The sequence below is a fragment of the Sorex fumeus genome, unplaced genomic scaffold (assembly GCF_029834395.1).
Source record: "Sorex fumeus unplaced genomic scaffold, SorFum_2.1 ptg000199l, whole genome shotgun sequence".
Taxonomy (NCBI): domain Eukaryota; kingdom Metazoa; phylum Chordata; class Mammalia; order Eulipotyphla; family Soricidae; genus Sorex; species Sorex fumeus.
The window spans coordinates 696,598-723,529 of NW_026606256.1; the positions used below are offsets into that span (position 1 = coordinate 696,598).

At 60.5% G+C, this 26,932-nt stretch overlaps 1 protein-coding gene across 1 annotated transcript in view; it reads left to right on the top strand.

Moving 5' to 3' along the window:
• CUX1 (cut like homeobox 1) overlaps positions 1–26,932 on the top strand; it is a 193,605-nt gene that overhangs the window by 154,137 nt on the left and 12,536 nt on the right. Inside the window, 11 exon segments of the mRNA XM_056108251.1 lie at positions 457–561; positions 5,421–5,609; positions 9,783–9,841; positions 11,095–11,143; positions 11,874–11,970; positions 12,795–13,466; positions 14,634–14,699; positions 16,008–16,109; positions 17,268–18,106; positions 19,954–20,119; positions 20,446–20,502. Coding sequence (XP_055964226.1) covers positions 457–561; positions 5,421–5,609; positions 9,783–9,841; positions 11,095–11,143; positions 11,874–11,970; positions 12,795–13,466; positions 14,634–14,699; positions 16,008–16,109; positions 17,268–18,106; positions 19,954–20,119; positions 20,446–20,502 — 2,401 coding nt within the window.

Consider the following 26,932-nt stretch of genomic DNA (forward strand, 5'->3'; position numbering starts at 1 on the left):
CTGAAGGGAACAGCCGCAACATTGTGCCTGGGTTTGGGGAGAGAATGACCCGAGTGTCTGTAATTCACTGTTTACCCGGGAGAATTACTCCCAGGAGTAATCCTGCAATAAAATCGTCTTGGTCTATGAGAATAGAAAGAAATTGAATCAAAAGACTCTATTTCCACTTGTATTTATTCAGTCTGGGAAATTCAGTGGGCCGGAGTATTAGTATCAGCAGGGGAGTCCTTGCTCCTAGCGTTAAATTACTGTCATAATCGCTCAATTATTTCTTCCTTGTACTGTTTAAAATAAAAATCCATCACATTCTCTGTTTTTTCCCCAGCATTTATTAGGTTGACTGTTTAGGAAAATCAATTATAGTCAGTCAGGCATGAATTGATGAATGTTCCTGTAATAATTGTCAGTTGTTAAACCGAATGTACTTTCTCTCCTCGCCCTTTTCACGCCCTCCAGAGGGCAGAGGTGGCACAGAGAGAGGCGGAGACCTTGAGGGAGCAGCTCTCGTCGGCCAACCACTCCCTCCAGCTGGCCTCGCAGATCCAGAAGGCGCCGGACGTGGTGGGTAACCTGCCGGGGTTGGAGGGGGCACCTCCACCTCGACTCCTGACTCCCGCTTCAGGGGGGGCACTGCTCTCAGGGCGGGGAGCATTCGCGGCGGTTTGGGGATGGGAGTGGTTAGGATCAGAGGCCGAGCGTGGCCCATGCAGTGTCCCTGAGGTCAACAGAGGGAACAGGGTTGATCCCAGCACCAAAGAGCAAACAGTGCGCACGCACACACACTCTCGCTCACACACACACACACACACCAGCCCCGCCCCCCCCCCCCCCCCCCCCCAGGTGCCTGGCTGCTGGCAGGACACCTGATCTGGCCTGGGGCTGGAGCATAGTGCAGTCGGGAAGAAAGAAAATCAGCAATTTGGTCTCTCCTAGATGTGACCGTTGAGAGCAAGAAAAGAGTTTGGGACAGGCCCAGGAGGCGTTAGGCGCTGCCCCTCAAGCCGCTACCATCCCTGCAGCCCGTCTGGGACCCCTGGAGCTCTGGGCGGTGGCTGTGGCAGGTGTGAGACCCCAGCAGCACCCGACCATGTGCGCCTCCCCACCCCCCCTCCGGGGCAGAGGAGGACCCAGTAATCAGGACACTCGTGCTGAGATGCGGCCCTTTCCTCCCAAGTCTCCAGTACAACCCTGCTGTTAGCTCAACTCCTCTGCTTGAGGGACACTGTTCGCTGCCCGTGTGTGGGAGGAGCTTCATGCCGTGGCCAGGGAGGCTTCATGCCCATGTGTATGTTTAGGAGGGGCTTCATGCCCGGGTCTGGGAGGGGCTCCATGCCCATGTCCAGAAAGGGCTTCGGTGCCCATGTCCTGAAGGTACCCATGTCCCAGCCTCGAGTTCAGAGCTGGCCTATTGGCAGCTACGGGACTCCCTGAACCTGGTTCTTGCCCATCCTGGGCATCTCCTCTGGTGCTAGAGGCACATACAGCCCGATACCCTGGTTCTCACCAGCGAGACTTTGTCTCCTCCAGGGTCTTGTCACAGCCACCAGGGCCTCAGCGCCGAGTCGGGCTCAGCGACTCTGAATCGTCCTTGGGAGAAGACCCCTACTTTAGACCGGAGCTTTGCCTCTGTTTGGTTTTGGGGGTGGGGGGGCTCACAGCCAGCCATGCTAAGGGCTTCCTCCTGCCGTGCTTGGGGTAACATTTGGGGTGCCAGACCCCACCCGGTTCAGCTGTGCCAGGCTGTTCCACCGCCCTGGCCCTGTCATCCTCAGGACTCAGCTCCTTCAAGCATCCTGTTCTTGGCCCCCTGCAGACACTCTCTGCTCTTACCTGAGCTGGCCCATCCTCTCAGCCCAGGGGCCAGGTCCGGGTGGTGCTGGTGCCGACACCAGCCCCTGGGACTGCCCCCGAGGTCTCTCCTAGTCACCCGGGGGCCTCAGGAGGCCTCACCCGTCCTCCCGTGGCTGCGTGGGGCTCTGCAGGAAACTGCCTTGATTGAGACGCTCTCTGGCACCGTCTCCCACCGCAGCAACCAAAACATTTCAGAAGGAAATGGATGTTTTTGCAGGGAGAGGAGGTGGTGGATCCGAGGGGCGCTTAAGCACTTCACCATCGGCTAAGTGCGGTATTTACATGGCAGCGGCTCAGCCCGCCCGGCCCTGCCAGCGCTCCCCAGGGCTGCGTTCCCACGAGCAGGCGGCCCCCTGCCATCTCCTACCAGTCGTGGAGCAGACACGGGAACCGGGGCCAGCGCTGAGAGCGCCCCACTGGAGTTGGCGGGCAGAGACACGGCACCATCTCTGGGTGTAGCTAGAAGCCGAGCGTGAGAGGGACAGGCGGGGGCACCCCTCTGCCTCCGTGCCCCACATCTCACAGGTGGGAAGTCTGAGGCAAGTTGACCCAGGACATACCTGCTGGTGGTGACCCTCAGTCCGGTCTGAGGGACATCGATGCTGTCATGGCCTTGCCGCTAGCGCAGCCAAGCAAGGCACACCACACCGGGCCTCCATGTGACACTCCACCCCCTCCCCCAGCCCCCAACTTCACAAGCGCACAGTTCACAGGAGAGTGTCCCCGCTGAATGCAGCTGCTCTGGCCACGTGGTGGCGGCAGGCAAATGGCCACGGGTTGCTGGGGTGGGCAGGACACACGAAGGCGAGCCAGGCCCCCTCACCCCATGGGTTTGTGGGTTCAGCCAGGCTTCTCGTGCCCATCTTGTCTTGAGTCGGTGTCTCCCAGGCCAGCCAATGGACTCTTTCCCTCTGCTTCACTTTTTTCTTTTTTTTTGGTGAGGATTGGACAGGGGCCACAACCTACTCTGCTCAGGGCTGACTCCTGGCTCCGTGCTCAGGGATCACCCATGGCAGGGCTCAGGGCACCCAGGCCTGCTGCGTGCAGAGCACAGCACCTTCATCCTGTGCCATGTCGGGCCCTGGCATCTCTGGCCTGGCAGAGAGCAGCAGGCAGGGCCATTGGCAGCTCCCCCCCACCCTGCCATCTCAGTCGATGCCAGGCAGGGGGCAGCCAGGGGAGCAAAGGGGTCACGGACCAAATTCTGGGCCCTCGGTGAGCTACTTGTTCTCACCCCCATCTCTGGGAACTCCCTGCCACTCAGTTTCCGGAGCCCCTCGGCTTGTTCCATATTCTCTGTCCAGCGTGCTCACTCACTCACACAGAACAGGGAGGCCCCGCCAGGTCTGGAAGCCGGGCTGGGACTGTCCCTGCCATACATGTCCCAGCCCTCACCCCAAGTGCCAGGCGAGGTGTGAGGCAGCCCGTCTCCCTCCGTTCAGAGGACCCCCAGCTGCCGTCTCACGTCTGTTCATTCTCAAGTCCCACGTGACCTGGGTGCCTTAGCGGAGGCCTGGACAGCCCCAGGGGAGCCAGGGCCCTTGGACCTCAGGGTCCACACCCTTCCTGGTTCCCTGCACCCTGCTGGCCTGCCTGTCCTCGGGGCCCTGCAGCCACACGCCCCGCTTGGGGATGCCCCGTTGCGTCTTGTGTCTTCTGATCGGGAGCACAGGAGAAAGGCCTCGGGCGTGAGCCCTGTTTCGGCCTGGAATGTTCTCTCTCATTTCCAAGGCCTGTGGGATGTTTTCCTATTTCGCCTCTGCCGCTTGCTTTGCCGGGAATGCAGAGTCTGAGGCCCGGGTTCCTGGGAGCCGGCTGCCATGCCCTGGGCCCCTACCCAGTGCCCACTGACCGTGTCACTGGCTTTATAGTCGGGTTTGAACCCGTGACCCCATTTTGCTCACTTTCTCTCACCTGCGTGGACCCCTGCAGGCCCTGCCCTGCGGGCTGGGCCGCGGTGCCATTCCCCAGCCCCCATGTCCCTCCCCTCCCTGGATGTTACCTCTGTCCCTTCCCTGCCCCCGGCACAGCATTCCTTCTTGCTCAGAAACCCACCCCCACACTGGCCTGTTTCTCCCCGACACCCACCCTCAGCTCAGCCCCTGCCGCCTGCAGTGACTTTTCCCAAACTTGGCGAAGGATCATTCTGTTTTGCTGATGTAAGTTTCCAATCTATTGCAGCCTGAACGTTTTTATAAAAGGCTGTAAAAGTGTCACAGCAGTGCCGGGTGGCCATAAAAGTTCTAGGCCTCTCAATTTCTGCACTTGCCTCCCCACGTGCCAGTAAGTTTGTGAGTCCACTCCGTCCCGTTCCGCGGGGCTCGGTCTGAACAGAACACCCTGTGCCTGCCCAGGACACTCAGGCCACACCGTCAGCCGTGAGAACGTGTTTCCCGATGGGAGGCACTAAACCAGGAGTGGCCTCTTGACACACAAAATCTGCACCTTTTTTTTTTCTTTTCTTCTTTTTTTTCTTTTGTGTGTGTGTGTATGTGTGTTTGGGGTTTTGTTTTTGGGTTTTTTTTTTTTTGGTTTGGGGTTTTGGGGTCACGCCTGGCGATGCGCAGGGGTTACTCCAGCCTCTGCACTTAGGAATTACTCTTAATGGTGCTCCAGGGACCACCTGTGAGCCCTCAAGGACAGTCACCTCCTTCCTTGGTCCCCCCTTCCACCCAGAGCAGGCTGAGTCAGGAGGGGCTGAGGCCCACCTCAGGGGAGGGGGAAGCTCCTGCCCCCAGGCCTGTCAGTTCACACTGCCCCGTGCCCTTTGGAATAGCTACTGCTGAGAAGCTTCCAGAACCATGTGGGAGACAGAACTCCAGGCCCTGGGAGCAGCACTTCCTTAGCCACAGGAAGTGAAATTTCCAGTTTGATTTTCTTGTATCATTTTCCCCCAGTTTTGCAAATCAAAGACTTGGAATCCTAAGAATTTCTAAACTGGGGAGCCAGGGAGATCATATGGGGGGGGGGGGCGCTCGCCTGGTACGCAGCCGCCCAGGTTTGATCCCCACCCCCAGTGCCACCTGGGTCTCCCCAGCCCTGCCCCAAGCACCGCCAGGTGTAACCCCAAAACCAGAAAAATATTCCCAAGCCAAGGAAGCACATTATGCCTCATCCTCCTTAGCTCCTCTCCAAATGCTCAGAGTCTCCTCACCAAACCCCGTGAAAGCCTGGATACTCAGTGCTGACCCAAAAGGGCTCCAGTCCATCCCGGGGGTTGCGAACCTGGTGCCTCTCCACCTTCCCCGCCCCCCCCCCCCCCACGCCCTCACCAGGCTCCATCTGTCGCCACCGTTCAGTCTGTCCCCAAGTACCACCATCTTGGCAAGGTGCCTCCTGCCCATGAGGACCAGCCCGGGCCCTGCCCGGCCGCCTCCGCGTGAGGACAGAGGTCTGTCCTCCTGTCCACTGGGTGTCTGATCCACGGGGTCACTCAGGAAAGGCACATGGGAGAGTCAGCAGGGGGCAACTCCCCACGTGGACAGGAAGGAGGTGTGAGAAGGCCCAGCAGAGACGTGCCATGCCCCTGCCCGGGGAGGTGCCGGTGGTCACTCTGTTGTCTTCCCCAGGAGCAGGCCATTGAGGTGCTGACCCGCTCCAGCCTGGAAGTGGAGCTGGCCGCCAAGGAGCGGGAGATTGCCCAGCTGGTGGAGGACGTGCAGAGACTCCAGGCCAGCCTCTCCAAGCTGCGGGAAAACTCGGCCAGCCAGATCTCCCAGCTGGAGCAGCAGCTGAGCGCCAAGAACAGCACCCTGAAAGTAAGGGCACCGGGAGCTGGTGGGGGAAGGAGGTGCAACATCACACACACACACACACACACACACACACACACACACACACACACAGGCCTGGTGATCGGCTCCTCCTGCCCACACCTCAAGGAGTCACCTGTGGTCTGTGCAGGCCACGGGGAACATTTGGGAGGGACAGGGGACCACCCCCCCAGTCAGTGTCGGGGGACACCGTGACAGCCAGTGGGTAGGACCATCTGGTGCTGAGACCAGGTGGTGGCCAGGCTCAAACCCAGGTGCTCACACGCGCCCCCTGGGCCCTCCGGCCCTTTGCATCACTGCCCAGCCCCTGGGATCCGTCTGTCCTGTATGTCAGGTAACAGCACCATGTCCCCCAAAGTGCTCCTCAGAGCCCTTCTCCGAGACACGGGGCCGGGCTGGGCGTGGAGATGAAGATGCCCCCGACCAGGCCAGCTCTTGCCCCTGTCCTCGGTGCGCTGCACCCAGACTTGCAGCACCGCAGGCCGCCCGGACCCCCATGAAGCTGTGTGTCCAGGTGGGGGCAGGTCCCTTGGCCTGTGCAGCGCCCTGCGTTCCCCCAGCACTCACCACTAATATCCCAGGCCGCGGTGGGTCAGAAGTTCCCCGTTCTCGGGGGAGAATCTCGGGGAGATTTGTGCCCCAGATTCAGAGTCCAGAGTTGTTTCCTTTATGTCCTTCCCAGCTGCTCTGGGATCACACTGTCATCCTGGGACCCCGATTCCCACGCCCTAGAACCACACAGGATGCCACGGAGGTGTCCTACTGGATGACAAGAGACATCTCTGTCACCTGAGCCCCTGAGGCCCCGCGAACACGTGGAGCTGAGTTGCGGCGGCTGTTGGGAGAGCTGGGCCTCCCGGCTTCAGTCTAGAACAAAGCTCGGACTGTTTGAACTTTGTAAAAGGGGATTTTCTCCAGGGCCGGAGTGATAGGACAATGGGGCAGGTGCTGGCCCTGCATGCAGCCAATTTGGGTCCAGTCCCCGGCGTCCCACAGGGTCCCCCGAGTCTCACCAGGAGTAATTCCTGAGTGATGAGCCAGGAGTGAGCCGTGAGCACCACCAGGCATGGCCCAAAAAACGAAAAATGGTTGGGGGAGAGAGTGGGTTCCTCCAACATAATCGTGTTTCTAACCCAGAACCGAGAATTCCGCCTGGTGTATCTTTGAAGGCCAAGGGCCCGCCTCGTTTTCTCCATCTCTAGGTCAGCTCTGATTCCCGCATGTTGTAGCGTCTCCGCCACGGCTGCCCCACAGCTAATTTGCCAATTTGCCTTCCCTTCCCTCGTCCCAGCGACAGGCACTGTGTGACCGTGGGCTGTGGAGTGTCTGAGTGCGTGGGGCAGAGGGCAGCTCCTGGCCTTACATGTCTCATTACGGAGCATTTTGTGCTAAGTCCGCCCTAGCTTTTTAGTGTTTGCCTGCCCCAAAACAAAAAGGAAAAAGAGAAAAAAGAAAAGAAACACAGCTTCACAAATTAATGTTCTTTATCCATATCTTGGGGGAATTCTTTAATGCTCCGCAGTTAATGAAACAATTCGGCCATACTTCTTCCAAAATTATTGCTCCCTTATCTTCATCTGATCTAATAATCAAAACATATCCCCTAGTAACAAGACTTCTCAGATTTTAATCATCGTAACCCCCTTGTCGCCAGGAGAGATTTCCCCACCACCAAACCTGCACGCAGAAGGCACCACCCCCCGCTCATAAGAGCGGCCCCTCCAACCCAAAGGAATAAGGTTAATTGAATGATACCTTCCTGGGGCTCAATTTTTTTTTTCCTAATGTGTTTATAGTCTCAAACCTGAGCCACACAGCCAGAGAGCTGCCAGGGAGCCGGTTTATGAATGAGACCATGTTTGCTGGCAAGTGACTCCTGTCCCCGGGGCCTCCCCTGCAGTACCCACCTCTGGAGCCGCTTCCGGCTGCCAGTCTCCCTGCCCTCTGGGGAGGGGACAGTCCCTGCCAGGGGTTGCAGGTGGGCAGAGGCTGAGCGGTCCGAGCTGGCCGGGGAGGCCCCTTTGTTCCTGGGCTCCTGTAATGGGGAGCGGGTGGATTGGCCTTCTGCAGCCCCGAACTCACCCCCAGCCCAGCTCTGCATTTTCGGATGAGCTCACGTGTCAGCAGCCACTGTCTTGGCGCAGCCTTTAAGTCAAGGTCACCATAAATGTCCCCCAGGCTGTCTGAGTGCGGTGGCACAGCCTTGGAATCTTCTGGTGAGCCTCAAGACAGGCTCGGTGGCAGAAACTATGCCTTCCCGCCTGATCAGACCCAGTCCGAGACCTTAAGCATCGGTCACTCGTAGGGGACCATCCCGGATCTCACCAGTGCAGCTGCCCCACCGCCAGTTTTGGGCCACAGAGCGTCGTCATGGAGACGAGCTGCTCCGTGAGCGGCCTGTCCCCAACAAGCGGTCCCCGTGCTCCCCAGAGGGTGGGCCAGGGGTGCCTGCTGCCCAGTGCTAGGTCCCCAGGGTGCCACCAGTTCCACACTCCAGTCCAGGGGCCACACGAGGACAGCAGGGGACATCTGGCTCCTGACCCCCCTCTTGGCCTTCAGACAGTGCTACCCGCAGCTCAGCTCGGCCTGGCCCCTGGACACGGTGCGTGGCCCCTCCCTGGCCTGAGGCTGACCGCCTTGATACTTAGCTGTGCCCAGGAAGTTGGTTCCCCCCTGGGCCTCTGCCACAGCTGGTGGCACACGTGCTCCCGGAAGCCTGGGCCAGGGTGGGGTGATGTGGCACCTTCTGTTCGGTTTTCTGTTTTTGTGGGGCCAGGGAGGGGGAGCCAGAACTGCGCACCCACAAACACTCTTCACCAAGCTCCAGCCCAGCCCTCACTTGCTGCATCTTCGGGCCAGGATAGATAGTTCAGCTGACCCAGGTTCAGTCCCCAGCACCCCTGAGCTGCTGGCTGCAGCCCCCCAGAAAAGATACTTGCATCTTCCACTCCCTTTCCTTAGTACTCAGCCCAGCCAGACTTTTACACACTCGGAGAGTGAATCCCAGCAGTTCACCTGCTGTCTTGGGGCTTGAACCTACAGCCTGCCTTGGGTAGGGCTGTCCTGGTGCCGCTGCAGGCTGTCACCCCGAACCCTGGCCTCTGAAGCACAGAGCTCTGCGGGAGGCGCCTCGGCCCCAGGCTACACCCAGCCAGGCCCTTCGGGGTCACTATTCAGCTCCTGTTTCTTCACCAGCTGAAAGGTGACTTGCATGTCCAGAGGTGCCGGGCCGAGTGGCTGACGTGGCCTCCAGCTGCGTTCTGACGGTTTCCACCTTCCTTGTGCCCTCTGAACACACGCAGTCTCGGGGGGCTCCCCCACCTCCCACAGTGTCCCCGTGCTACCCTCGGACACTGGCTCAATCCCAGGTGCTGCATGGCCCCACGGTTGGTGCCAGGAACAGCCCCCTGGGACCGCCTAGTGGGGCCCAGACCCAAACCACACAAACCAGGAAGTCCCAGAGGCTACAGGCACCAGCGGCTCCCTGAACACGGGTCCCTGGACAGTGGGGTCCCAGGCAGACTGGGAGCCCACTGGGTCCAGGAGGTAGAGGTATGGTGCCTGGCACAGCCGGGAGCCCTCAGGCTGCAGACACGTTCAAGCCCCCAGACCTGGCCAAGACCACAGCTGTGGCCCCACACCTGGAGGGCTCAGAGAACTGTCCCCCAGAGAAGCCACTGGCCAGCAGCTCCCCCAGCCCCCACCAGACCCTCCACCCCATGTGGGGGACAGCAGCTCTTTCTAGACACAGCAGCTCAGCAACAGGGGCAGGCGGCTCAGTGGGCAGCGCCCTCAGAGGAGCTGACCCCCTCTTGCTGGTGTTCCCCACCCCCAGGTCTCCATGCTCTGGGGCTTTTCGCTGCTGTGGGGGTAAATGTGAGTTCACATCCACCACCATCCCCTGGGTCCAGCTCAGAGAAAGGGCCATGACGTCGTCTGCCCTGGAATGGGGGCATTCAGGTGCCAGCCACCAGCTGCTGGACAGGGAAGTAGGTTGATGGAGTGTCCGGCCCGAGAGCTGCTCTGAGAGGGCCCCTCGAAGCCATCCTCTCACCCATTCCACTGTCACCTCCCAAAGCCAGCCACAACGCAGGACTCTCCGGGGGGCCTCGGGCCTGTCTCACACGCACCCACTAACAAACTCCTCTCTGCTTCCAGCAACTGGAAGAAAAACTGAAAGGGCAGGCGGACTACGAGGAAGTGAAGAAGGAACTGAAGTGAGTGAGGATCCGCTGGGCTAGGCTCGCCTTCCCCCCACACCCCAAGCCTCTCCCGAGATGGCCGGGCGACGTCCCACCTGCCTCCATAGGATGGGGAAGGGTGTGAAATGGGGCTGTGGGTTCCCACCGGGCTGTGTCCCCCAGCCCTCTGCTCACCCTCTTCCCAGTGCCAGGGACCCTCCTGCCGCCAGCTCCTCCCCTTCCGGCCCCTCCCCCGGAGCCCACCCTTCAGCAACCGACAGGAAATGGGGGTCTCACTCACTATGGACCCCAGAACCACTCCTGCTGCCACTGGCCCAGCTTTTCCTGCAGGCCCCAGGCCCAGCTGCCAGCCTGCTCTCGGGGGCACTGTGTACCCTCCCAAGCACCCTCACGGGCCCTGTTGCCCACCCCACTTCCCAGGAGCTAGCCCTCACCTCCACATTCACAGCCCCAGAAGAACAACTTCTGGAACCCATCCAGCCCCCCAGAAACCACACTCCAGGGCCTCTGTGCCCACCCTAGTCCCCCACAGCTGTTCCCACCTTGTGCATCACAGGACTGGGTGGGAAGCACAGCTTCCAAGTTGGCCTTGATGCGCCATCCTGGAGATGTCAGCCCCTGGAGAGGGCGCAATGGCTGGCAAGGGGCAGCCCCGCAGCTCCAGGAAGCCCCAGACGAGCACCAGGTCCTGCCATGCTCTCCTAGCAGATGCTTCCACAGATGAGGCCACCCAGCATTACTGCGTTCCTGCCGTGTCTGTTGGGGGGCGAGGGGTCACCCCAGGACCACCAGGGAGGGCCACGCACAGCCAGACAGACCCTCTCCCTCTCTGGGCCTCGTGCCGGGGCCGTGGGTCACAACACACACATCTGAGCTCCAGGGGCAGCACTGGTGAGAGCTGCCAGTCACACCCCACGGATGTCCTGGGAGGGGACCCCCACCCTGCCCCCCACCCACTGCCAGGTCCCAGAGAGAACAGGTGAAGCTGGCGGCTGCGGTGGAACCTCCTCTGCCAGCCTGGGCAGGGAGGCCGCGTCTGTCTGCCTGGCGCCTGGTGGGTTGGGGCAGGCGAGGTTGCGCCAGTAGCCCCTCGGCTCTTGGCCCCGCACAGACCTGGTGCACACACTGGGTGAGAAACTGGGGCTGGCCTCACTGCTCACAGAATCTTCTAGAGACAGTGGCCTGGCTGCGGGGGGAAGCCATCGGAGCAACGGGCCCCGCTGTCCCCGGCTGACCATGGAAGTGACCTCCCTGCCTTCTCTCTGCAGCATCCTCAAGTCCATGGAGTTCTCCCCGGCCGAGGGCGCTGGGGCCCAGGTATGGGGCACCCGCTTCTCCCCATGCATTCCTGAACCCCATATTCCTGAGACCCCCCCCCACATACACACCTCCCCACAGGCGGCCAGCAGAGTTAGAGCAAGTGACCTTTCATTCCAAAGGGGCAGAGGCCGCACACTGCCTGCCCGCCAGGCTCCATCCCCCAAACCCCACATGGTACCCCAGCCCCGCCAGGAGAGATCCCTGAGCACAGAACCTGGAGTTTCCCTGAGTACCGTCGGGTGTGCCCCAAACCCCCCAAATAATAGCGGACACACAAATCCATCAAGAAGCACGCATGTGGGGCTGGAGCAATAAGCACAGCGGGTAGGGCATTTGCCTTGCACGCCAGCCAACCCGGGTTCGATTCCCAGCATCCCGTATGGTCCCCTGAGCACCGCCAGAAGGAATTCCTGAGTGCAGAGCCAGGAGTAACCCCTGAGCATTGCCAGGTGTGACCCAAAAAGCTGAAAAAAAAAAAAAAAAAGAAAATCACACATGTGGCTCTGCTGGAGGTAGAGAGGAGAGCACCTGGGCCCGTTAGCACGTAGGTCAACACAGTCCCCCTCGGGTGACCCTCCCTTTCCTCTAAAGCTAGAGGAGGCTGGTTTGGGGCTGGGGTACGTGGGGGCCCGGCCTGCACCCTGGGGGTGGAGCGCTTTCAGGATGTCGGGGTTTAGCCCTTGCGAGATGCGGCCCCGGCTGAGCCCTCCCCGCCCGCGCCCCACAGGACTCGTCCAAGCCCCTGGAGGTGCTGCTCCTGGAGAAGAACCGCTCGCTGCAGTCCGAGAACGCCGCGCTGCGCATCTCCAACAGCGACCTGAGCGGTAGGTTGACAGGGTCGCGCGGCGCGCGACAGGAGCCGCGAACCGTGAGTCTGGGCCGGTGCATGCCGGAGTGGCGGGGCCGAGAGCCTGCGCCGGCGCGTGCTGGACCCTCCCGCCGACCCCCTGGTGCCCGCCGTCCAGGTCGCGGTCGCGAGGAGCTGTGTGCGTAACGGGCCGAGCGCCTTGTGTGTGCTGGAGGTCGGGGTGCGCCGGGGGCTCGTGTGTTTCGGGGCCGTGGGGGTCCTGCCCCGCGGGGCTCTGCTGTTGGTCAGGTCGTCCTGGGGTGCGCCACGTCCCGCTTCCGTCCGGCGGCGGCTGGGGTAACCGCGTCCTCGCGTCTCCGGCTCCGTTGGTGTCTCCTAACCGTGCGCGCGCGCTTGCACCGAGCGGCCGCCGTGCGGGGCGCGCGCCCGCCCGGCCCGCAAGGCGAGCGGAACCTGCGGGGGTCAGCGCGGGCCGCTCCTGGGCGGGGCCTCCTGGTCAGAGCGCGACCCGTGGACTCGTTTACTGTGTGTGCTGCCGGCTCCTGTCACCTTAGGGGTTTGAATCGATGTCAAGGGGACTCTCCAGGCTGCAACGTACAAGAAAGGCGCAAACATGAAATGCATGTTGCTGTTTCGGGGGGCCTCGTTTGGCTGATTACAAAAAAAAAAAAAGATTCGATTGAATGAAAACCAACCAACACACCTCATTGGCCCTTGTAAAACCTGCACTTTTTGTTTTTCTTTTTCCCTTTTGTGGGGCAAACTTGGCATTTTGGTCTTGGTTTTTTTTTTTTCCCTTTTGAATCCCCCGTAATGCATTATGTTTGCCCTTCCTTGTAGGGTCAGCCAGGAGAAAAGGGAAAGACCAGCCTGAAAGTCGGCGCCCTGGACCCATGCCGGCCTCCCCTCCTTCTCAGTTGCCCCGCAACCCCGGGGAGCAGGCTTCCAATACTAATGGTACACACCAGTTCTCACCAGCGGGGTTAACGCAAGACTTTTTCAGCACATCCCTGGCAAGCCCCAGCCTACCCCTGGCTTCTACGGGAAAATTTGCACTAAACTCTCTCCTCCAACGACAGCTCATGCAGTCCTTCTACTCCAAGGCCATGCAGGAAGCAGGAAGCACAAGCATGATTTTTTCAACAGGTCCATACAGCACAAACTCCATCTCTTCCCAAAGCCCGTTACAACAGAGCCCGGATGTCAATGGCCTGGCCCCGTCTCCCAGCCAGTCAGAGAGCGCTGGGAGCGTGTCCGAGGGCGAGGAGATGGACACGGCCGAAATCGCCCGGCAGGTGAAAGAGCAGTTGATCAAGCACAATATCGGACAGCGCATTTTCGGACACTATGTCCTGGGACTGTCCCAGGGCTCCGTGAGCGAGATTCTGGCCCGCCCCAAGCCCTGGAACAAGCTGACGGTGCGCGGCAAGGAGCCTTTCCACAAGATGAAGCAGTTCCTCTCCGACGAGCAGAACATCCTAGCACTGCGCAGCATCCAAGGCAGACAGAGAGGTGAGAGTCGCCCGAGTGCGTGCGCGTGCTGGCGGCTGCGTGCGCGTGCTGGAGGCTGCGTGCGTGCGTGCGTGCGTGCGTGTACTGGAGTGTGCAGGCGCTGGCGACTGCGTGCGCGTGTGCGTGCTGGAGGGTGCGGCGCGTGCTGGTGTGTGCAGGCGCGTGCCCAGGCGCGCGTGCTGGAGGGCACCGGCGCGTGCCGGCGCAGAGCGTCGCGTCCACCGACGGGCTGGTCTGGGCTTCTGCCGTTTCCGCAGCCCCAGGGCCGGCCGGCCTCCGTGGTTAGCCTTGGGAGAGCTGGCCTCCCAGCCCCCACCCACCTCACCCCTGCCACCTGGCCTTGGCAGTTCAGTGGGCGTGTGGGCCGGGTTCATTCAGCGCCGCCAGCCCCCGCTCCCCTCCCGCACTGCTGGTTCCTGGGAGAGAGCCTTTGTGTGTTCTTGCCCTCTGTACAGAACAAGGTGACCCTGTTCCCCGCCACCGCCGCCCCCCTTTAGATTCTGTAGCGATTCTTTGAGTTTGGGGCACCACCGGCCTGCCTTGGGCCGGGAGCAGGAAAGTTGAATCCAGACCGCTCCTCCACGGGCTGTACCGTCCGCGGACAGATGGACAGGCAAGGCAGTCGCAGCCCTGGTCGCGAGAATCCCCTTCCCTCTGTGACACGCAGGGCTCATTCTGATAAATCGACAGAGAGGGCTAGCGGGTGGGTGGGAGGGAGGGACGGGGGAGGGAGCCTTATCAGCCACGTTGGAGACATCCTGAAATTCAGCCGCCAAACCAACAGAGAAGGGAATTGTTCCAAGCAGGGTCAGTTTGCACGAGAACACGGAGCCTTTTAGGGCGCTGGTAGCTGCAATGGAAATGGACTGTCTCTGGGTGATTAATGCCAGCTTTGTCCCGGGGGTCTGGTGGGCGATCTCGCTGGGCGGCAGGCCTCCCCTGGCTGACCCTCAGGCTGTGGAGGCCACCGGCCACTCCTCAGCCCCGGGCGGTCCCCCGGGCAGCGGAGCGGGTCTCCCCAAGGCTGCAGCAGCCTCTGAGTCTCAAGGGGAAGCCCCACGCCCTTTCTGTAGCGCCAGGCGGCTCAGATTTCCGGTCACAAAGCCCATCTCGTCAGCATCCCTGTCCCCTGATTGTTTTGTTCTTACCGCACTTGTTTTTCAACAGAGAATCCAGGCCAGAGCCTGAACAGACTATTTCAGGAAGCACCGAAACGAAGAAATGGGGCTGAAGGTATGTCGCAGGCAGGTGCGGTTTCGCAGTTAGGGACCTAGGGAGCAGCATGTCCTTAGCTGTGTATCTGGGGTCAAAACTGTGCAGTGTGATTTCTGGCCTGGACCCTGATGGAAAAACAGCTAGTAAGTATAAAACAAAGCACGGGTTCAGATTCACACGGCCCCTCCCTCCTGAGCTGCCTCTGCTCTACCGAGCGCCCTCCGCCCCCCCACCAGCTCCCCACAGACCCAAGTTCCGCTCCCTCTCGACTCGCAGAGGCAGGTGGAAGGGTTGATAGCAACCGTTGGTCTGAGACAAAACCCAGTGACCAAGTCCAGTGACATACTGCTGCTTCCTTGTGCTCCTTTAAGTCTGAACGGGGCCAAAGGTGTCCCATGTGGACACTTTGGGACGTGCATTTAGGGGTCTCTGGGCCCCTCGGGGCTGGCCAGCTCCTGGGGGCTGCCCCTGCAAAGGGGCTTTGCCCGGTGGTCTTCAGTGATTTCACAGGGCGGTTTATGTTCAGTAAGGCTGAGAGCAATTAACACATGGAGGGGGGGCTTCCCAGAAAGGCCTGGGGCCACCCCTGGGGTGGCAGGAGCCTCAGTCACGGCTGCGGGGCATGTGGCCACTGGCAGAGCACTGCCAAGTGACCATCCTGGCATGTAGGGGATGTCTGTAGCATCTCTGGGTTCGTAGACAAGAGTGTGTGATCGTAGCTCTGGAAACCCCATCCCCTGCTTCGGTTCCCGGCCTCAAAGAATCGGACAGGACCTTGAACACCGGCCCACGCCGAAGCACTTGACGGAAGTGCTTTTAAGTAACCCAGGAGCGGGCCAGAAAGATAGTACAGAGGGTAGGGCGCTTGTCTTGCACGTGGCTGACCTGGGTTCGATTCCCCGGCATCCCACACAGTCCCCCGAGCCCCGCCAGGTGTGACTCCTAAGCATCACCAGGTGTGGCCCAAAAACCAAAGCAAAAACCTCAGGAGAACATTTGCCTTTGTGTCTTTGTTATTTTTTTTTTCAATACTGCATGAGATGGCCGCCCCGCCCTGCCCCTCCCCCCCAGTGGGTGAAGCCCAGCTTGGGGAAGTGTGAGCACTCGTGCTCCAGTGCTCGGGCCAAACCCTCACTAATGGCCTTCCCCGCTCAGGGCTCCCGATGCCTGCAGGTTCAGGCAGTCAGAGGCCGCGCCTGCCTGCTCGCCATCACCAGCAGCCCCCACCCCCATCTCGGGAGCGAGTGACCAGAATGATGCCCCCGAGCCACACTGAGGGCTGGTCCGGGCCAGCTTGGCCTCATGGGCGCGGTTTCTCCCCCACAGGGAGCATCACCACCCGGATCCGAGCGGCCGAGACCGGCTCTGACGAAGCTATCAAGTCAATCCTGGAACAGGCCAAAAGGGAGCTGCAGGTCCAGAAAACCGGTACGGACCCCCCTTTAGGCACTGCCAGGCATCGGGGTGAGTGCAGGGGGAAGCTTCTCAGGGTGCAGCCATCTCTTTGGGAAGGGTTGGGGGGCCAGGGATCGAGCCTGTGACTTCACACATGCCAGGCCTCGTGCCCCATGCCGGGACGTCTCCAGTCTTTTGACATGTCCTCCCCTACTCGGGCTGAGAGTCTCAGATATTATCACACTTGCTCAAAGCGCACGCACGCGCGCACACACACACACACATACACACACCCATGAAATTAATTCTCAGCTCAGTTTCCCAGGCCAGTACTGCCTGACCAGTGGGCAATCCCTCTGAACCCCCACATTTCGGCCCTCCCTGGGTCAGCCTCAGTGCAGAGAGGGCTCATGTCACAGGCTCAGTTTAGACCTGTGGCAGGAAACTGATGCAGATCCTGTCAGTGTCGGGGCCCTGGGGCCAAGGCCTGGAGATTCTCAGCCCGACGGTTGCAGACCTGAGGGCTCTGTGCTCAGATCTGTGATGATTGGCCCAGCTGTGCCACTTGGGGTCCAGGGGTGCCAGGGATCAGTTTAGCGCCCTGTCCCCACCAAGTGTGTGCTTCGGCCCCCAGACCCGAATGGCCCAACCCAGACCTCATTCTGTTGGCCATATCGTAGACACCTCCCATGCCTCCAACTCCCAGCTGAGCCCCCGGCCACCACGCACGGAGCCCGCTCACCTTGCACTGCAGCCCGTGACATAAACTGACTTCCCGAGTCAGAACTGCTGAGAGTTTGGAATCCAGCACGCAAGACGGAAGATGAATAGTGATGGGGGAGGAGCCACAGAGGTCTGGGGCCTGATGCGAGCACCCCTGCCCTGCAGAGTTAGGTACCACTGAGGAGACCATCTCTCACACACACACACACACACACACACACACACAAAACATTGAAATAAAGACGTTATGGGCAGGGGAGATATTTAAGCCTGCAGTGGTGTGTCACAGGCATGTCTGTGACCGGCCCCATAATGAATGGGGGGACACAGCAGTAATGGTCCTAGGAGGGCAGCTGAGTGTTGGGCAGGGAAGGAGTGGCCGGGGCTGGTGCACGGCCAGGCGGGACCCGGGTCTGGGAGAAGGACGTCCATCCACAGGCCCTTCTCACCACGGTCTTGTCCACGCAGCAGAGCCAGCCCCGCCATCGTCCTCGGCAGCCAGCAGCGGCACCTCGGACGACGCCATTCGCTCCATCCTGCAGCAAGCCCGCCGGGAGATGGAGGCCCAGCAGGCCGCCCTGGACCCCGCCTTAAAGCCGACGCCTCTGGCCCAGAGCGACATGGCCATCCTGACGCCCAAGTTACTGTCTGCCGCACCCCTGGCGTCCGTGCCCAGCTACTCGCCGCTCGCCATCTCCCTGAAGAAGCCGCCCTCTGCCCCCGAGGCCAGCGCTGCCGCTCTGCCCACCCCCCCAGCCCTCAAGAAGGAGGCCCCGGATGCGCCCGGGCTGGACCTACAAGGGGCGGCCGAGGCAGCGCAGGGCGTCCTGCGGCACGTGAAGAACGAGCTGGGCCGCAGCGGCGCGTGGAAGGAGCACTGGTGGAGCAGTGTCCCTGCCGACAGGAAGGGTGCCGCCACAGCACCCGACGAGCCCAAAGGCGACGAGGCGGGCGGCGGGAAGGAGAAGGGCGGCGGCGGCGGCACCGCGCGGGCCGAGCGCGGCCCGCTGCAGGGACCCTCGTCCTCCGAGTACTGGAAGGAGTGGCCCAGTGCCGAGTCGCCCTACTCCCAGAGCTCGGAGCTGAGTGTCACCGGGGCCAGCCGCAGCGACACGCCCCAGAACAGCCCCCTGCCCTCCTCCCCGATCGTGCCCCTGGCCAAGCCCACCAAGCCCGCCGTGCCCCCGCTGACCCCGGAGCAGTACGAGGTGTACATGTACCAGGAAGTGGACACCATCGAGCTCACGCGGCAGGTGAAGGAGAAGCTGGCCAAGAACGGCATCTGCCAGCGCATCTTCGGGGAGAAGGTGAGACCCAGCCCCCCTCGGAGCATCCCCCCACCCCCCCGCCCCACCACCCCGGGCTCGGCTTTGTCACCGCCTGGACGTGGCTTCCTGGGCCACGCCCGATGCCCTCAGAGCCCAGAGGAATGAGCTTGTGTCCTGCCCCCACTGCCCAGTGGAGCCCTGAGGCGCCTCACCAGGCTATTTGGGCCCCTCCCCCAGCACCAAGATGGTGGTATGTGGTTACAGGGAGACCACCAGCCTGCAGTGGGAGAGAGCAGAGCGGGGCGGGTGCTGGCCTTGCGCATGGCTACCTCAGGTTCAGCACACAGTATCCCCCAAGCACTGCCAGGAGTGATCCTTGAGCACAGATCCCTGAGTCATCCCTGAGCACCCATGTTGTGCCCCCCCCCCCCCGAAAAAAAATTAAACAAATATTCGACAGCAATCTGACCCAAGGGCACTGCATCACCCCTGAGTGTGTCCCCACCCCCCAGCCACAGAGGCTACTTGTACTGTCTCATCCCCCAGATGCTCAGGTGCTGTCCCCTCAGAGGCGAGGCAGCGTGCCTATTCCCAGTAACGGTCCTTACCAGGCTGCGAACGTGAAACAGAGCCTGGTGCTGGTGTCAGTGTGAAAAACTGAGCTGCCACCGGCTGAGACCCCAAGTACCCCCGAGGCACAGTGATACCCCTGAGTCGTGTGTGTGTGTGTGTGTGTGTGTGTGTGTGTGTGTGTGTGTCCCGCACAGTGATATCCCTGAGTATCCCCCCAGGGCACAGTGATATCCCTAAGTATCCCCCAGGACATAGTGATGCCCCTGAGTATCCCCCAGGGCATAGTGACCCCCCCAATATCCCCCAGGGCATAGTGATACCTCTGAGTCCCCCCAGGGCACAGTGGTACCCCTGAGTAGCCCCCCAGGGCATAGTGACACTCTTGTGCCCCCCTCAGAGCACAGTGATATCCCTGAGTATCCCCTGGGGTGTAGTGATGCCCCCTGAGTATCCCCCAGGGCACAACAACACCCGAGTCACCCCCCCCAGGCCGCTGTCCCTCCAGTGCCCCCCCCCACCTGTCCACACCTGCCCTTCCCATATATGCATTCCGTGACCTCCTTCTGCCCAGAGGGCCAGGGACATGGAGACAAGGGTGAACATTTCAGTCCCTTGAAATTTCTAGCCCCGTGTTGTAAAAATACCATTTGAGAACATTTAAATAGACATTTGTGCTCATGCCTTAAATTTAGCGGAGACTTAATAGTGTTGAACTTGTTTGGCCCGCGAGTGCAGTTTATTCTGGAACTTGAGAACTTTTCAAAAGAGTGCTGGGCTGCAGCCCCTAAATATCTCGGGGCTGCATCTGCGTCCCTGGTGGGGTGTCTGCCCATACATATGCATGGCCATATGCGAGCGGCAGCGTGGCGTGTGCCGGCACTGTGGCGGCCGTCTGCGGCGAATTTCACTCCCAGCCTGGCCGCCCCGTTCACCTCTGGGCCCTCCCCCCGGCACCGAGCAGGATGTGGCAGTGCCCCTGGGCCTGGCACTACAGAGCGTGGCTCCTGCCTTGTCCAGGGTCCGGGACCCCGGCCCCTTCACCCTTCCGGGCCACGGGGCCAAGAGCATAGGCCTTGGGGTGCTTCATCCTCGTGACCTTGGCAGGGTGAAGCCTGGGGGCAGGCACCCTCTCTCTTCCCAGCTCAGCTCCCCGCCCCCCACCCCCAGCCCAGCTACCTCCCCTGGTGGTGACATGGTCCAGGAAGCCTAGTGGGTCCCACCCCCCACCTGAACCAGTGCACGGGCGCGTGCGCCCCCAAAGCCTGTGGGCCCGTGAGGGCCAGCACTGAGCCGTGTGTCTGTTGCCCCTGCAGGTGCTGGGCCTGTCCCAGGGCAGCGTCAGCGACATGCTGTCCCGGCCAAAGCCGTGGAGCAAGCTGACGCAGAAAGGCCGCGAGCCCTTCATCCGGATGCAGCTCTGGCTCAACGGCGAGCTGGGCCAGGGTGTCCTGCCCGTGCAGGGGCAGCAGCAAGGACCAGGTAAGGGCAGCCGCCCAGGGGACACCACTCCAGGCAGGGGTCAGCCCAGAGCCCTTGGGCCCAGGGGGAGAGAGCCTGCTGGGTTTATAAGCAGAAAATGGGCTTCCATCGCTAAGGGCTGATGGACATAAAGAGAGTCAGGAAGTGAAATCAGGGGGTCCCGAAGGCAGATCAGTGCCCGGGGGACCCTCCTGCCCAGCCCCAGCACGCACTGGCTCCCCTGAAGGCCTCGCTGACCCTCCTCAGAAGCGAAGCCCTGTGCTGATCCCTCGTTCCCGTGCCCCCTCCCACAAGGCCGTCCAGTGACCGTCCCCCTCTCTCTGCAGTCCTCCACTCTGTGCCGTCGCTCCAGGACCCGCTGCACCAGGGCTGCGTGAGCTCAGGTATGTGCCCCCACCTCAGTCTTCGTGGGCTCTGAAGCCGGGACATTTGAACGGGCCACCAGGGCCGTTCTGGGCTCACAGAGGTGAATAAGTGACATTAGGGCCACTGGGGGCCTCATGGGCCTGGTTCCTGCTGGGGCTGCAGTCCAGCACCCACTGCCCCCCCCCCCCCCACTGAAGGAGTGGCGGGGGTGGGTGGCAGGACCCTCTGGAAGCTGGAGGTAGCCCCAGGCAGGGCAGGGCACCCACCTGCTCCCCGCTGGTGCCCATCCTTTTTGCTCTGGTCTTTGTTTTTGTAACTGTGTTGCTGAGACTCCGTTTCCTATTGATTCATTGACTAACAGACAAAGCCCTGAGGCGCCTGGGGCCTGCTGCCTGCGGGAGTTTGGGGGAGGGGGGTGTGGAACAGCTGGAGGGGGGTGCAGACCCTCCCCCACCCGCACCCCAGCGCAGATGCAGCCCAGGCAGGCCTCCTTGGTGGCTGTGCTTGTGGGGAAATCTCCATGCGACGGGCGTCGTGTCCAGCAGGAAGGGCAGGTGACCCCCTCGACATTCCGGCGTGGCCTGGCCGCATCCTCAGCCAGTGCCTGGGTGCACCTGACCCCCCCCTCCCCCACTCACCACCTGAGCGCCTTTGGGGAGGGAAATCAGGGGTGCTATTGTTTGTGCTGTGCAGTGTGCATGGAAAACCTGCCCCCCCACCCCAAAAGTTGGCATCCTTTCCTGCTCCCCGAGCATTTGCTGCCCTGTCAGAATGAGCTGGACTTGGCAGAATATGACAGACGTTTTTGATCCAAACCCCTTGTTCCTAAATAAAACAGGAAATCACCACGGTTCCAGCTCGCGGGTGATTGATGCCAAGATCCCTCCAGTGTCCGAACAAGCCCAAACAGAAGGAAAGCTTTTTCCTTGTTACTGTAGCAGGTCGTTGCCACTGTGCTGGAACGTGCTGGAATAGCCACTTGCCCAACTTAGGAAGCACAGGGTTCCCGTGAGAACGATACCAAACCACTTCGTAAAATAGACATAAACTCTCAGGGTGCTGTGGATTCCAGGCCGGGGGGTGGGTGGCCTCTGTTTTGGAGAGGAAGTGACATCTGGACCTTGCGCTGTCCCAGGGGTGTTTTCACGCTGCCCCTGAGGGCAGGAGGTCAGCGCAGGTTTCCTGGGAGCTCACGCACCCATCCTCCGAGGTCAGCTGTAGGAAGGCCTCTCACTGAAACAGGGCTTACAGTGACTGGCAGAAATAGTTTATTCTAAGTATCGGGTCGCTAAGCAGAGATGCTTCTGTGCGTCAGGGAACACTGGTAGGTGCTTGTCAGAACAAAAGCAAAGCCTGATCCTACTGGAGCGAGAGTGTGGGCGTCGCTCCCTCGGCTGGAGTCTCTTGACTGTTGGCATTACCCTTTCAAGGCATGGATCCAAGGAGAGGAACTGCATCCCGGTGTAAAACTGAGGTTAGAGCTGAGGCCAAGTGAGCACAGAGAGGGCATCCACAGGCTCTGGGGAAGTGCTCACAGTCCTCTCCCCAGCAGAGAGAAAGACTGTCCAGGGCCTCCCTCAGGCATCTGAGTTTCTCTTTTCACTGTGGCCACCACAGAATCCTCCTAAGGGGCCCCAAGACCCTCCATGGGGGGGGGGGGGGGGTCGTCTTTGCCAGGTTTCTGCCCAAGGCAGCTCAGCCTGGTAGACCAGATGGCTGCAGGATGGTAGAAGTGGCGGCTCCTGAATCATCTTCAGTGCTGAGCAGCTGAGAGCCCAGGCTGCCCAGCGGGCTGGCGCCTGACTTAGCTACCTCCCAAGTATGGAAGGATTAGGGAGGAAAGCTCAGCCACTGTCCTCTCAGCCCTTCAGTTAAAGCAGTTGATTCCGACCAATGGTGTGGCCTAGCACCCAACTCTGTGCTCTGTTACCATAGCAATGAGATGCCACGGAGAGGCGGAGTTCATATTGCTGAGGCCGGAGTGGACTGCCCTCTGGGGACCCCTGCCCATCCCCTCTGCCCAGTGCTGTGCCCTTAGTGCCTCTCCCCTACGGCAGACGATGTGAGCGCCCGGATCTTCGCTGAGGTCCATAAGCGGGTATGGGCGTGTTTGCAGGCCCCCAGGCAGGGATGCGGCAGGTGGGTACAGTGGGAAGAAGGTGGAGCCCCACGCCACACGCCTTCTACATTTGCTCTCTTACACTCATCTCCATGTCGCAGGAAACTCAGAGTTTCGCTGCAGGGACAGCAGAGGGGGGAGGAGCAGGTTCCCAAGCGTGACCAGACAGGTCATCTCCCCGCAACCACTGCCCCGGAAGTGGTTGTCCGCACAGAGAAGGGCATGATGGGGAGGGGGAGGGGCTATGCCGCTGCTTTTCCGCTCTACTCAGGGGTGTCCAGCCCCAAGGGAGGGGCACTATTGGGCCTGCACGGTGCCTTGCTCTTGTCCTCTCCTGGGCCAGTCAGCCAAGAATTTGGTCCCTTCTTAGAGCACTTGGACTCAGTAGCCCAGAGTTGACATCCCACCCTTGACTCTTGAACTTAAAATCACCTTAAAAGGGTGATTTTAACAGCAAAATCCAGCAGGACGCTGGCAGGAGCTTCTTGGACCTTCCCTGGGGTAGCCAGGAGGCCAGGAAGGCAGGAGAGGCCCGGCCTCAGCTCACGGGACCCCACACCACACATGACCTCAGTTGTCCAGTCGGGAATGCCTGCCTGCCACCCAGGTGACCCGGCCGCTGCCACTTCCAGAGGGGCTCTTGGCCACGTGGGGCCATCCCATGCCGAACACCAACATGCATGGGGCTCCATGAGTGACTGCTTGTTCCCTCCCCCTGCAGCACCTCAACTCAGAGACGCCCACTTTCCCCCGGCCCTTCCCTGTAGACCTTCAGTTGACATAGCACGTTGGGCCTTTGGTCCAAGAAGTCAGAATCAGTCCCAGCAGCCAGTGGGGACCCAAGCTTGGCTTTCAGTGGCTCCTTCCAGAGGACAGAGAAGCAGAAACCTCCGAGCAACCTAAAAGGGGGACAGGACCCGTGCAGGAGTTCCCACACGTGCCTTCCCAGAAAAGGGAGCCAGTGCCTCCCCACTCACCTCCGGCAAAAACCCAGGAGGTGAAGCAGCATCTCCCCCATCAGCAGAAAAGGAAAAGATGCCTGAGGCCTGCGGGCTCAGAGCCAGAGGGGCCTGCACGGGAAACCAAGGTCACAGGGTAGAGCAAGGAATACAGTTGTGTCCAGGTCTTAAGTGGACAGACAAAAGACCCCCTCTGGGAGTCAGGTCAGCCTCGGACACAGCAGTCACCCCCCGCTCCATCCTGGTGTGGTGGCTGCGGGCAAGGGGGTCAGCACCCCAAACACAGAGCACAGGCAGATCCCGCATTACAAGGATAGAAAGCAGGGAGTCCACCAGGACCCGAGGAGGGAACGTGGTGGCTGGTGATCTGAGGCCACCCCCCTCCCCATCCCTCCACTCTCCTGGGAGCTGGGGGACCCAGGGAAAAGGGCAGCTCTTACAGCCCAGCTCTGTCTGGGGGTGTGCGGGGTAGTAGTGGTGGTTGAGGGGATCTTTTTTATTTTGGGGTTCTACCCAGTAGTGCCCAGGTGCTCCCAGCATAACAGGGGGACCCTTAGGGGCCAGGGATCAAACGCAAACCTGCCACACACAGAGCCTGCCCTGGTGCCCACGGGGCTGGCGCTCGCTCACTCACTGCCTCTCGCCACTGTGGGTGGGTCCCCATCAGCCTCCTCTTGATTTAGGGTCTTCCACTGCCCTAAATATAGCCTGTGTCTCAATTGGCAGGTGTCGGTTTGTCCCTCTCCAGAAAGGCCAGAATCAGCCTGTCATTTAGCACCTAAATAGAACCACCACCGGCGCCACCCCTGTACCAACTCTGCAATTAGGAGGATCTGACATCTCAGCTTCTCACTAGCCGAGGGAACTTTCTCGAAAGCCACAGCAACACCCCTGAAGCCAAAGGAGGCTGCCCAGAATGGGGGCATGGCCTCCCCGACTGCTGGTCTCTTGGGGCCCATTGCTTTGGGGCCCCAAGACTTGGGGTATAAAGACTTGTGAGGGTCCAGAGCAATAGTACAGCGGGTAGGGCTCTTACCTGGCATGCGGCCGACCTAGGTTCGATTCCCGGCACTCCATAGAGTCCCCCAAGCACTGTCAAGAGTGATTCCTGAGAACGGAGTCAGGAGTAACCCCTGGGCACTGCTGGGTGCGGCCCAAAGATAAAAACAGAAACGGCCACCTACATGGGCAGCCCCGCCCATGGGAATCCCAGTGCAGACGCCTGTGGACTGGGGGGAGGAAGCGCCTGGCGCTGGGGTCTTGGTGGGGCTCCCCAGGGGCGGCAGGAAGATGTTGTAATCAATTACCACATCATAACACTGATGTATGATAATTACGAGTGTTTCTCCTGAGATGCGCGCGCTTGGCGCCGATGCAGCCCTGTCACGGTCCACTGCCTGATTAATATGCAAATAATAGGCTGATTGCATGATGAATGCGGAAAATGAGCTCTTTGATAACGCGGGCACTGAAGCGGGAAGATGATAAATTACTTTTACTGACTGTCCTACATTAAGTACCCTTTCTCAACAATTTCATCACAAATTAAGTAAAGCAGTGTGGAGAGATTAGGGGGATGCGTCCAATAATGGACCTTAATAGCTTTCCCGATACCTTCTCCAGCAACGGAACTGTCACTCGGTTCCGCTCCATGCGGCCCTGGGCCCGGGGGTGGGCAGTCACTGGCTCACCTGTATCTTGCTTGGGAAGGGTGGGAAGCGCCCCCCCTTCCCCGCACCCACATGATCCCCAGCTGCAGTCAGCCCGAGGGTTCCTTCGGAACATTCCGTCGCAGCCCAGCTAGACCTCGCTGCACACCAAACAAGGGGCCTGGGCAGCTGCTTTGGGGACAGTGCCAGGGACTCCTCGCGGGGCTTCCATGGGCCTGGCATGTCTCTCAGTCCCAAAACTTAGAAGCAAATCCACATCCACAGCCTCCTCGGGGGTTACTCCTGACTCCTGATAGTGCTGGGGGGACTCTCTGGGGTGCCGAGAATCGAACCTAGGTTGGCCGCATGCCAGGAGCTCTGTGGAGGCCTAAGGATCACGAGAATCGGCTCCAGCCTCAGGCCCGGGAGAGCTGTTCTTGGACATCAAGCGGGCCTTGGGACAAGCCACTGTGCCCAGAGCCAGCAGAGAACTCGGAGCAGAAGGATGCAGGCACGGAGAGCGCTCGCTCACTTGGTGATTAATCTGTGATTACAGCAAAGCAATTTAACCAGAGGGTTTGTTTCTCCCTATCTCCGTAATGTATGTTTAGGCTGTTTGCATGACATACATTTTCTGCTAATGCACAGGGCCACGCGGGGAAGCGTGCACGCATACAGCTGGGTCGGTGAGGAGGTTACTGAAGGGAACTGGAGAGAGTTATTTCTAAGTCAGCGCTGAGCCATGGGATCTGGAAGGAAGCTGGCGACAGGCACGCGCCAAGCCTCTCACGCAGGGCCAGCTGTCACCCACTCACCTCTACCACCCTGCCAAGGCCCCACTTGTCACCAGAGCTGAATTGGAATTTTAGGGGATCTGTTCACTCTTCAGGTCCACAAACTCTGCTCTTGGCGAGTCCGCTTCCTGGGGCGCTGAGAAATGGTGCCCAAAGAATAGAATGGCCTCTAAAAGGAGGTGGACCCCCCCCAGTACCTTGCAGGACCCACCTTCCTTGTGGGGGGAGACGCATGCAGCAGCCCCCATGGGCCAGGGCTTTGTGGGAGGAAAGCAGCCCCCATGCTCGGGAAGGGGCTGGGATGCAGTTCCGAACCAGGCACCTCGACCTCCATCCGACGGACACTGCCCGGGTTGTGTATATGGCACGGCTGTCTGGGTGGAGGCACACTGGGCCAGGAGTGGGCCCTGGGTTCGATCCTTGGCACCGCCAGCAGGAAAGAGACCAGAAACCCCTCCTGTCTGTCCCCAAGGGGAAAAAAGGGGAGAGGGGCTGGAGCGATAGCACAATGGGTAGTGCATTTGCCTTGCACATGGCCAACCCGGGTTCATTCCCAGCATCCCATATGGTCCCCGCAAGCATCGCCAGGAGTAATTCCTGAGTACAGAGCCAGAAGTAACCCCTGTGCATTGCTGGGTGTGACCCAAAAAAAGCAAAAAAAAAAAAAAAAAAAAAAAAAAACTCCTGTCCCCTCCACCCAGACTCCTTCCCCACCCATAGCCGTCCTCACGCAGCTGGAACTGCCTGCGAGTTCCCCCCCCACGATGGCCCTGCACCTGGTTAGGGACCCACCCTTCCTTCTTTTATTGAGGGGCCCTTCCCTGAATGCTGTGTCTAGGGGGGGACCTCGGGGCCTCAAATACACCGGGGTGCGCTCATGTGCCCTATTCTGGGCCCCGAAGTATGTGATCGCCAGGCCCCGCCCT